We start from the raw sequence: 12,723 nt of genomic DNA, 5'->3' as shown, positions 1-12,723 counted from the left end.
ATATTATTCAGATTAAGATTTCAAGTAAGAAAAAAAAAATCACAATAGAATGACTATTTTGATGTGTAAACATGTCTATGACTTGGATATGGTTGACGTAAAAAGAAAAGAATAGTTACTTTACGTAACGGACTGCCAAATGGGAGCTGTAAAGTAAGATAGAGAAAGATATGATTATCCTACCTTTTTAATGCAGTTGTCAGGAGAGTCTTCATCATGGTCATTCATCATCTGCAAGAAAAACAAAGGCAAAAATATATGTCTATCGAAAGATATGAAAATGTTGGTTATATATAAAATACTATATTATATAACTAATAATATACCAATACAAATAGCTATTATAAAATATAAAGTAATAATACAAAAACATACATATCTATATGTAAATTCTTAAAGAGTTTTGTGGCACTACAAAAAAAGAAAAAAGAATATCAGATTTAAGAACAAAATCTCTTCATTGACTCAATAAAAGAGAATATTGATTTCAGCACTGTGAAAGAGCCTCAGCCTTCTGTTTTGACCATCACTGCTTGATGACAAGAGCACTGGGTGTTCACAGTTCATCACACACACCCTGTGGGCTACAAATATGACCAGAGGGACATAATAATGGACTAAGAGGTCACAAAAACACAACCAGAAGCAAACATAACACTGCACACATTTGGATGAATGAATGCCCCGCATTTTGACGTTAATTCTACGCTTCAGCGTTGCAGGAAATTTCACTGAGAACATGAGTGTGTGTGTGTGTGTGTATGTGTCAGTGAATGTGTGTATAATTAAGCCTTCAAGCAATATTTACTGGGGGCAGATGGGTGGTAGAATGCTCCCAGTGTCTGCCAGAGGAAATGAAGGAAGTGGGGGTATGATGAAGAGATGGGACTGCCCTGCTGCAATGAGAGGGTGTTTCACACAGAACGGTAACCCAGTCTCTCTTCGTCTCTATGTCCCTTTCTCCCTCTCCCTTAAGCCCATTGAGGATCAAAGAAGAGATGGAGACTGTTTTCAGAGCAGTTTTATGTAATGTGCGGGATCGGCATACTGAGTTTAGGTGAAATTATGCCTATAAACTTTCTCCAAGCACAGACATACAGCATATCCGAGCCTTCCTTTTCCTGTGCCCTATCCTCACCATCTGCCCTTTTACAGTAGGTGTGTTGTATGGGTGTTGTGACAAGACTGGCAGCCTTTATATTTGAGTTGACATATTAAAGTTTGTATTTCCTAAACCAATGTGGCCCACTGTGATTGGGAAAGAGACATTTATCTGTTGTGGAATCTTTCATGGAAACTGTGGGGCTATTCTTTGAATTTTGGCATACAGAAACTTCTTTTGTGCACCTTTCCGTGCAAAGCCTCAATTCACAGGAAGTGATTATAAACAGTGAGTGAGATCTTAAGGTTGCGCATACTCCCATGTGTCTCTATATTAAGTTGTGTTTGAGTTTCTTAATTTTTCCTCAGTACACAGAAAAGCTGTTATCTAAAAACATGGTAGCTCACAGTAGTTTTCTCTCCCCTCACTTAACAGTGAACCAGATGGGCTGCATGTGCACGGATGTACCATACTTCATGGTTTCCTACATTAAGCTGTCAAGGGATGTGTTTCTAAGCCTCACCAAATGGTTGTAATTATACCACAGATACTTACAACAGTGTTCTCAACCTACTTACTGTACATCTAAAGCTTTACAGATGCATCCTGTTCCTGAAATCAACTTCAAACAAACAACAGCAAACATATTATCAAATCTGTCAAACACTTCTCACTGGAGCTCCCATATTTTCAAAATGTGCAAATTGAGCGTTAAAGTTCCATACTTTATAAAAGTCAATGTTTATGTTGAGTTGCAAAATCCTAATGATGACAATACTAACTAATGATCAAATAGAAAAGGGACAAAACACTGCTCCCACATCCCAAGACTCTCTCTCTCTGTAGTTTATGTTAAACAATTGTTATCTACCTGTTGCATAAAGTAATTTATCAATAGCTAAGAATTGTAGCTCCTTTGCAGCCTCTTGAGTGGGTGTGTGTATGAGAAAAAATGGCAACAGATGCTTCTGCGGTGGTTTAAAGGATAAAGAAGGATTCCAAAAATTGACATATACAGACAATGCAAAGTATTTATATCTGTTTTTTCAGTTGGTGGAGTGCACAGCATGATCCCCTCAATTGTTTAAAAGGATTTCATGATGACGATTTACTAGAGAGAAAGATAAATGAGGTAAATATGTCTTCTCTGGAGGTAAAAGATGTGCCTGTGAACTTTAAACATAGAAATACCATTGACAGTAAAACAGAGCGTGTAGGAGAGAGGGGTTGGGGTAGGGGGTGGGCTCCCGTTTCTTGTAATGCACCAAACCAGCTGCAACAGTTTACAAAACCAACAGCTTGGCTGGGTCATCTAAAATGCTACCAGGCGCTCAACAGCTACAGGACAATTTCTGGACTTTCCCCCTGCTCTGCTCAGCTACATGCCAAGTGTAAATATGTGTGTGTATCAAATTGTGCAAGAGTAACCTAAAACTCTAGAAGACATGCAAGCAGACATGAGTGGTTTTACTGATGCCTTAATGTGTTTCAGCTTTAGGTGGGGGGTCGGGACTGTGTGGGCGCTCTAGTTTTGGGTCCAGAAACACTGAGCTCATTGTCAGAAATATGCTAATTATGAAGCTTCCTGTCTTTGACTTCAGTGTATTTCCAATCTAGATAGTATGCCAACTGACAAGTGACCAAATGAGTTTCATTTGTTGAAAGTTTAATTTAAAGACTGCTAGTTAACATGGTTTTCTGTGAAAAGTAGGGGAACGTGCAATGATGACAATAACATCAAAACAAAGACAGGTGGAGACAGTCTTTCAACACTGGCTTACTGTAAGTACACACAGACTCATACCAGACGAACACAAACACAGGATACTCTAACCTTGCAGCAGAACCCCACCAAACAAATAAATAAGCTATTAATTAGGGAAGGAAAATGTGATTGGCCACCGACCGTCAGAGCTATGATTTATTGCACGTGTCACCGTCATCTCAAAGTGACTTTTCCTCTGGGGTTGTGAGACAGATCCAAATACAGACAGGCCTATGTTGAGAGAGACAGATTTTCCACTATACAGAGAGAGGTAAAATTGTTCATTTGTTCTATATCTAGCCTGCTAAATGCCGACTGTCAATATTGCTTATGGAAAAGAGAAAACACTGAAGTGAGCGTAATTAGACAGAGTGTGTAAATGTGTGTCTGGGCACACAAACTTCTCTCTCTGGCCCATATGACCTCAAACATAAACAAATCCAGTCGTGGCTTGATGAAAGTGCAGCCACCTGCAGAATCCTTCCACCAAGAGCTGTCCAGGCCCTCATTAGGAATATACGTAACCGTGTGTGTTTGTGTATGCAAGACTGCGTGTGCGTGTGCCTGTGTGTGTGTATCTCATCATGTCTGCAGTGTGTGCTTTCACCCTGGGCGAGAGGGAGGGAAAACCCCACCATTATTAGTGTTTCATTGCACTGCTTTTGTTATTGGACAGACTCAGGAGTTTTTCAACACCACTTTTGCACCATTTCTATTGACATGCCATGATGACCAAGCAGACAAAAAAAAAAACACAATGTGGGGAGAGACAGTGAGTGAACTGCCTTGTTGTTTTTACAAGATCTGTCAAAGCTTAAAACATAGGACAGAGCAAGATCTGGGTAGTTTTTTTTTTTTCTAGAACTCATTTGATACAAAAAAACAGCGGAAATGCCCCAAAGATGGGTTTCTACTCAAGGCCCATTAAGTGCATGTGGTGGTTTTGCACGCAAAGCTAAAGTCAGTCCTTGAAAGAATGAACCAAACAGCAATCTTCTAGTCACACAATTCACCAATGAGAAGGTTGAGTAAGTAGCCGTAGCAACCACAGTATAGGAGAACGTTCGAGCTTGCTCATCATCATCCACTGGAAGAGAAGAAGAGGGCCCCACTTGGAGATTTGCACCGTAGGAAAATGTTAGCATTCTGTTGCCAAAAACAATTCTGCTCAACTCTGGATAATGTGAGGCAATACAGCTACATGGCCCAACGGATGGCTGCGGATGTCACAAAGCCACAAGTTTCCAAAAAGAACCAGCAGCAAACAAACCTCAAGACTTTTTGAACCAGAGCCCTGACTGACAACCCATTGGCTGCAAGAGCCACACCAAGAAAGCCACAAATTGAAAGTTTTGCTAAGCATTTATTGGGAACTTTTGCAGCTTCTTGGCACACTGACAGAACTTCATTGTGGTGGCAATGCCCCGGATGGGTTATTGATCTTTTTGACATATAGATTGGAGAGAAATCAGTCTTTCACTGTGGGTTGTGTTGAATAATAATCTGCAGAGAAAGTGAATTTGTGTCAAAGAGCGAGAAAGAGAAAAAAGGTTGATAAATGAAAGAGGAGGTTCTGTTTCTCATTGCTGGAGCCTTTAAAATAGGAGGTAACCATCATGTCAAACATGATCTCAACAAATGGATGTGACTCCTCTGACTCCAAGAGACTGGCAAATCTGATCAGAACACTTTCCAATCAATGAAACAACACCGCTGCCCCAAAAAAGGAAGAAAGAGAACAGCAAGAACAAGTCTCTAGTGTTTTTTTTTACTCCGTAGTCCATTGCTATCATTTGAAATCCTTGATAACAACCTTTTACAATTGCTTGCCAGAGACTGCTTGACTTGGGAAACATGTCTAATCCAGTCTGCTTTTTAGCATCAAGTCAGATAGTGCCTGCTTGTGGCTCCACATCTTTCCCTGGCTTGTCATTTAAAAGGGTGTAAAATGCAGCTATTTCTAGACTTCCCTGAGATAGGGCCTTTGACAGCTGACCCAAAACAAGACCAGGACTATAACTTCTTAAAAACAAGCCTCAACAATGAAGTTCCTCATAAAGTTTAGGTTAAGAAGTAAGAAGACTAAGGCTGGAGAAAAGGGAAACAGGGCTGTAATTTGTACCACTAAATACCAGGAAGTTAGGCATCCATCAGAGAGAATATTTTTATGATGCCTTTAATAGGCGGAAGACCTGAGATGTTTTGACCAAGCGAAACATAAAGGGCATTGCTGATAGCAAATTTTCACTTGCTCTCAATACTTATTATTAATTATGATTATAATAAAATCACTGCCTACTTATTATTCTCCCACTGTGTTGTGATGCTTAATGTGATCAAATTCTACAGTTCATTGGTACAAGCAAAAATAAATACCAAAGGAATGCATTGTCCAAAAGACACATCGGAGATCAGATTTGCTTGACACTTATCACATGGTGCTAAAGCTAACTCTGTTACCCAACCCTACATCCAGATGGGTCAGGGTGCGGCCCGTGACGGAACTGAGAACTACAGGCAAGATAGAGCTTAGTGCACAAAGGTTAGATTTGGAAGGCAAACACTCAGAACTATTGTGCGACTCTGAAAAGTCACGGCCACTTGTTAAATACAAGCGGCTGATATTTACAGAACAAGCTTTGACCCTGTATGTCCTGAGAGTCTTTGTGTGATTTATGAAGAAAATGCCATAGTGAAATCTCCTGGCAGGGTTTGCATTGACCCCGGACAGGCTTGTCTCATCATTTCAGTGTCCTGCATGATTCACAGATCCTGCATAGACATGCAGCAGAGGTGCCAAACACTTGGCACAAATGAGCAGATCAAATATTTGCATTCATACACCTGACAGTTGAAGAGTTTGAAGTTATTTTTCTGCAGGAAAGTGATGTTACAAATTGAGCTTTGCAATTACTCAGCAAACAAACCTTGGGAAATAAGCTTGCTTTCATGAGAAGAGACTTAGAGGAATGCAAGGGGAGGCTGGGTGAGGAGGAGGAGAGCAGGATATTGCAAATTTATTAAAAGGGTCATATTTTCATAGGACCCATGTATGACCATCCATCACCTGACGTCCTTATCCTTTTAAGGCTCTTGATTCTGAACTTGATATCGACAGAACCATACAGATAAATTATCTGCTTGGCCTCTGCTTTATTGATAAGTCATTTGGGCAGATGATCAGTAATAATCATAAGTGAATAGGGGCGCGCCAATAGATCTTCCACTTGCAGGTGCTGTGACAGCTGCTGGGTTGAGAACCAATAAATAACCTTACTTTTGGACTAAGAGGATTGCCTACACAGCATCGGTAGCGGCTGCCTTTCAGATAATGATATATTACATATTCCCTCTTCATTTTGATAAAGGCTGCAGTTTATTGACACATGGCAGCAGGAAGAAATATAATATTGCTTTATTTTTAATGATCTCCTATTCTTTCGATGACACATATTTCCTCTTAGCAAGCCAGAGGTTATGGTTGTAAGATTTAAGGTCTTGGCTTGAGGGCATATAGATCAAATCAAAGGTCAGAACGCATCTACTTTTCATTTCACATATCTCAGCTGAGCAAGATGCCTCCACACCCCAATGCATATATGAATGTTTACATTTACGCATTACATAAATCTGAAATCTGATTTTGCCTTCTCAGCTCGGCAGTGTCATATGTTTCACATCTGTATTTCCCCTTGCAAACTGAATCGGTGTATTCAGAAACATATACAAGACCACACTGTCTGTTCCTCTGTCTAGTGCCAGTATGAATCTCTAATTCAAACCAGGAATTCCTTTTAGTAGGTAGAAAATAACAAAAAAACAGAAAGAGGGCTCTCTCATCACATCAGGGCTTTTCTGGACAGCAACCACTGAGATATTGTCATGTGACGACTGACAACTGGAGAGTAAATTGCATATAGTTTATCGAGATTTGGCTAAATATTTACACCATTTGAATATTTTTTTTTACATAAACAGACGGTAGCTTTTCAATGTCTCCTCACTCTCCATTACTGCAAAACTAATGTATATGTAATGAAAGGATAGGTTTGCTCAAACAATTGTAGGGGGACCCATTTTAAAATCTGTCTAAGACAGAGAATAAATATGAATATTAATAAATTTGCTCAAGGAAGTTTTTTGCTCACGAACAGGCATTTTTTATGGTTGCTTATTAGTCTCTGTATGGACTGTTTGAGTAACTCAGTCAGATATACTCCTGAAAATCCATATTGTGGTTCTTTTGCATTTTTCGGATCACACTCGCACATATAAAGAAGGAGTTTAGGCTCAGGCCCAAACATTGAAGTGAAAAGTCTCTAGTGACTTAGAGGCTAAGTGCATGTATATATGGGTTGCTCCCTAGGACAAGGAGGAGCTTTCTTCGGGACTTCGAAGGTTTATACTGAGGTCAATCCCTCCACAACATGATTATGATGGTGCTTGAGAAGGCCAAAGCTGTACAGAGTGACTCACCAATGAGACTTCTAGAGCAAAAATAAACAAGAAACACTTGATTGTGGATTTTTTGCACAAAGGTATGGTATGTGTTTTTGTGCAGCAGAGTGGAAATATAAGGTTGATATGATGTACCAAACGGTGACAAATTGAACACACAAAAGAGCTGTTAAGTAATTACAGAAGTAATAGCTATGCAGATCAACATTTCCTCAAGGTTTTGTGTCCTTTATGTATCCCAAGTATCAGTGTCCACACTCTTTAACCTGTCTTTATTCTCTCAATAGTCTTTTTGTACATGTGGCCTCTGCATTTACAGTGAAGACATGGAGCTTAGATGTTAGGTCATTTGCAGGACAGAAATGAATGGCGTAGCATGTACGGTATGCGGAAAGAGTAAACAGATCCCAGTGTTTATGGGATACTCTTTGTTAGACTGGTAGTTTGCATTTTTTATTTCTTTTCATGTCCAAATACACTTTTGAACAAAAATGTCATTAAACAGATATACATTGGTACATCTGTTAAATGTGGAAGCATCCTTTCCATACTGTAAAAAGGTTCACAATGTGAATGAAAGAGGGTGTTTTTGACACAACATTTACTTAACTGATTCAGCATTCTACAATGCCACAAGTAAGTCAAGTACAACAACTTAAAACATTTTCTAAGGATACATTCAAATGCACTTTCCACTCACGTACTTGGTATAAATACCAAAAATAATAATAGTGGCTTAATAGTCCTGATAGCTGCCATTAGCATGTGTATTATTTTGAATATGATGTGGAGATACAGGACAAAAAGCATTTGTGTATAACAAATGGACTGTAACAAGTGCGCTGTTTATCCTTGTGATTTCTTTTGGTGGCCCATCAGATTATTTACACGGTGGAAACGTATAAAGACCAGGGAAGTTAAGCCAGCTGCTACTGCCAAAAGATACTGTCTGGAGATATTGGCTATAAATGCTTTCTTTTACTGTTGTGGCCAGAAATTTTGCATTTGTGTAATACAAAGGGGAAAAAAAACAAAAGAAAACAAACTTGATTACCAAATACTTATAATCACTCTAAATCATGATGACTGGTTGTTTTCAGATTCTGTTAATACACCAGCCATTAAGTGCATGCACAATTAAATACATTCCATACAATGGTATAAAAGCCTCTACAGTTCTTTCCTCTACAGCAACTCTCCTTGCTAGATTATTTACTGACACTATTTATGATGGAGATCTTTGGAAAGGGCCATACTCAACAAATTACACAAAATACACAGCAAAGTTCAAATTAAATACTGAAAAATGTATAAATTTGAAGAGTAGCAACATTTTTAAAGCAGCTATATGACACAAAGACATGAAAAATTTACCCCAGAGTGTAAATGAATCATCCAACATACTGTGCTCATTGATTTTCTCAGTTGAAGTTTTCGCTGCACAGAAACTTCTTTTGTTCCTTCGTGCTCTTCTCTGTCTTTCTGTACTCAAACTTTGTGCTTGTTCTCAAGAGATAGCAACTTTTATCACCATAAGCGCTGTCTCCAAGTCCACAAGATGAACCCATCACCCTTACAATAAATGTCAAGCTGTCATGATTTATATGGCTAATGAAATTAATTATGGCTGCAACGTCCCAGAACATTGTAACAGCATGTTTCACTACTGTCCAGCTTCCGTAACTGTCTTCAAGTCTGAAACCAGCAGTGGATGGGTAAAACTGGTTGTCCACTACTGCTTGACAATGATACAGTAACATCTTTGGAGTTTGGCCTTGAGGACTCTTCGAAGAAGTTATGAGTGGAGATAATGTAGCAAGTCCACTCCCTCGTACAAAGGCCATTGTCTGATGTTTTTGCCATCAAAATGCATGATGAGTTGAAGTGTCGCTGACTTTGATAATTTCAGGGATGTTTCAGACTTCAAAAGAATGTGTGGTAATGTTGTTGCAAAAGGGATGATATGATGCTGCTGTTTATCCTGAGGCACTGAATTGAAAAACTGTCTAACAGTGGACTTTGAGGTCCAAAACACTGCCAACTATTTTAATATCAGACAGACACTATATTATTACAGATATTACATATTGTTCCAAAGTTCACTCACTCTTATGACACATGTAAACAAAACCTGACCAAATATGACACATCTGTATCAATCTTCCCCAATTTGAGCTCTTCATCACAAGTATATGAAACTGTCAAATTCTCTGTCAAAAATAAAAAACATATCTAATATGCAGGCGAATATGAATATATCCAATCTGCTGACCTTCGGGCTCATCACAAATTAGTTTATTAGCTGGGCTATATAAGGTGAACATTCTTTACAACACTATTAGTGTGAAGCAGCGACTATCTCCGTCACTAAGATTGATGATCCCAGGCTTATCGAACACTTCCATTATCAGCAGAGTCCTTCAGCAAGGAATACTAAGTCCCATATGCACACCTCAGACTTAAGACTCATCAGACCTCACAGGTTTTTATCACTGGCATCATCAGCTGTTAACAGCTGTTATCATTACTTTCTTCACTGGTTTCTGCAATACCATTTTTTTGATATGCAGCTATCACTATCATCCTGGCCATTATATTAATAAAGGCACGATAGTACAGATAGGATGCGCAGTCTTGGTCTCTGAACCCAAGTTTACAGCTGTCTGTCTGTCTGGCCTGTCTATGGGATGATGACAGATGACTTTATTGGGGGAGCTGCATGGTCACAACTTGGATCTGGGACTTTCCATTAGTCATCTAACAAGAGCAATCACCAAAGAAAATGTTTGCGAATACCCCCTTGACCTATTTTTGTTGTTTTTATACCAGCAAAGCCAGAGCATATGCTGTCCTTCCCTTGGTGTATTAAAAAATGGAAAGGGGAAGATTTGGATTTTTGGATTTTAGATTCACTCATCAGATATGAACTAATTTTGGCTCTTGGCATGAAAAAGATGTCTCAGGGAGAGAGTTACCTGACAAACAAGGAGGGAGAGCAGTGGTGAACTTGGTGAGGGGAAACTTATCTGTCCTTGGGCTGTGGAATAGAACACAGTGCTGGCTTTATTCAGCGTCTCAGCCCTGTCGTTAAAGAACGATGACACACTCCTCCAGGCCCACATTAATCTTTAACAGTGTGATTTCTAAAATAACACCAGTGTTTTCCCTGAGGCACATGAGGAGAGAAGGTCCTGTTCACTTCTGCCCAGATTTTTTTCCCTCTTTTTCCCCGACACTGTTAACATTGGAGAGCAGAGAACTACAGCAATGGGTCAGGAAACTAAAAAGATGGACAAAAGATTTAACTGAGAATAAAGGAGACATTGCATGAGAGTATGACGACCATAAAGTAAAGCCGGGGTGCATTTAGTGCAGCGACACTGGATGATAAAAGCCCTCGACCTCACTTACTCACCCTGACAGTGGCAGCTCCACTGGCTCCTTTGCGCTGCACATTACTCTTGTTAACAGTGTTATCGCAGGGCAAGATAAAGACTTGCTCTAGACATGACACTGATGAGTCCTAAGTGAATGGGAGACTGGTTGCAGATCCACAGAGTGGGGAGTGTCAGTCAGCCAGCCTCTAGTTATTGACATCAAAGTGATAGATCAGAAACAACAACATTTTATGCTGGAAATGTGCATGTTTAGCAGCAGGCTCAGAAAAAGAGTGCCGGAGAGTTAGACCATTCCACAAATCTCTCTGTTGCTCTCCCTGTCAGGGTCGCTTGGACATTTGCAATCACCCATGATGCAGCATGCTAGTTCTGCATCTTTGAGGTTTCCTATCAGGACAAGAGGGGTGCCTCAACATAAAGATCATCAATTTGATAGTCAGCTAGAGCCAAAACTACTTATAAAGCCAGTTCTTACAAATGTCCTGTTACACAAAATAGCATCCCTCCCCTCTCCTTCTTACCCCCTGAGCAGAAACCGTATATTTAGTTTCACAGTATTTCAAATTCAGTAGATGTAAAAGTGATATGAGTTCTCTCTATATAAGGCTTTTTAAGACTGTTTTTTGGAGACTGTTAAGCTGTCGGATAGACTTATCCGTTTCATAGCTTTCAATAACTTCCATATGCATTTCATTTCTCATCTCCTCCCTCCTTCCTCTTTCTCTCTTCCGCTGAATGCCTCACACAGTATATAGAGGGTCGGGCCAAGGCTAACATGTATCTATAATGTGTTCGTCTCCGGCAGCCCCCTGAGGAGCAGAGTCTTGCTCTGGATTGTTGGCGCAGCAGACAATGTGGGTGTTGTGTGGAGGAGCTCGCTGCCTGCCCACTCTGAGACGAGTCAATCTGGGGCCACTACTGAGCTGCTGTCTGTCCTGCTGCTCTTGTGCTTCAAAAGGACTCTTCAAATTTTTTCTAAACTTTTTTCTAAACTTTCTTTATTGATTCAATTAAAACTAAGACTTGTTCTCCTCATACTATTTGATCTGTTCTTAACCTTCATAGTTAGTAAAGCATGTTTTCTTTATGAGCTTGTGTGTCTTTGTAAGGGTGAGCGCGCCTACATGAGTACTGAGCACTTCTTTTCACAGCAATGACACCCAGCAGATTGAGACATCAGGCTCCTGCATGCTGTGGTAAATTAGCCATTCTTCTCTGTGGCTAATTGGAAATCTAAATGTTTTGAGGGGCTGTGAAGGAATGCGATTTGGTTTGGAGTGGAAAATCAGATTACAGTTCTTTTTTTATTGTATTATGGAGGATATCATTTTTCCAAATAATGTTATTTGTTATGAGGTTATGCTGACCATATCTACATTGAGGGGAACTGCTAAGACCAAACCACATATAGTCAAAATGAGAACTAGACAAAAACATATTATGGAGATGTTTTCACATCCTAACTTGTCGCATTTAATGAGCTAACACTCAAAATTCTGAATTAAAGGCAAATGTATTTTCATGCATAATGAGCCAAACACACACACAAAACCATTAATTACAGTGCCTCAATCTACATAATTCTGAATAAAATATGAAACAAAAAATGCCACCAACACTAATTGACTAATTCATCAAAGGACCTCAATGGTAAATGGTCTTCCCTGCTTGAGTAGTTTCAGAAAAATGAAAACATTTGCATAAAGTTAAGTTTTGAAGGTTTGAGGCTCACCAGTAAAAAAATGAAGGTAAGACAAAATATTGTTAAAAGATTTATTGGATACCACCGTCAAGTAATTACTATCATAAATATTTCTCCCAGGGCACAGCTGGAATATATAAACAGAAACAGCAAAATCCAGTCTTTTGAATTTGTTTTAAATTTGCAAAATTGGTCTGAGGTTGCTCTTTTTAATTCAGAAAGTCCTGTGAATATATTTGTAGCCTGGCCCGTGCCCCATTATGGGAGGTACTCCCTGTTGTTGGGGGTAAGCTGGAGG

General features: G+C 39.4%; 1 protein-coding gene across 7 annotated transcripts in view; it reads right to left on the bottom strand.

Moving 5' to 3' along the window:
* Positions 1–12,723, bottom strand: part of prdm16 (PR domain containing 16) — a 171,982-nt gene that overhangs the window by 78,271 nt on the left and 80,988 nt on the right. For all 7 annotated transcript variants that reach the window (XM_072366450.1, XM_072366449.1, XM_072366452.1 and 4 more), the window contains exon 3: positions 184–231. In XM_072366450.1, the coding sequence (XP_072222551.1) occupies positions 184–231 (48 nt within the window). The remainder of the gene's footprint in view (positions 1–183; positions 232–12,723) is intronic.

Source organism: Leuresthes tenuis, unplaced genomic scaffold (genome assembly GCF_036924035.1).
Source record: "Leuresthes tenuis unplaced genomic scaffold, fLeuTen1.0.hap1 SCAF_16, whole genome shotgun sequence".
Lineage (NCBI taxonomy): Eukaryota > Metazoa > Chordata > Actinopteri > Atheriniformes > Atherinopsidae > Leuresthes > Leuresthes tenuis.
The sequence above is the reverse complement of the archived record's forward strand: the minus strand, read 5'-3'. Positions and strand labels throughout refer to the sequence as shown.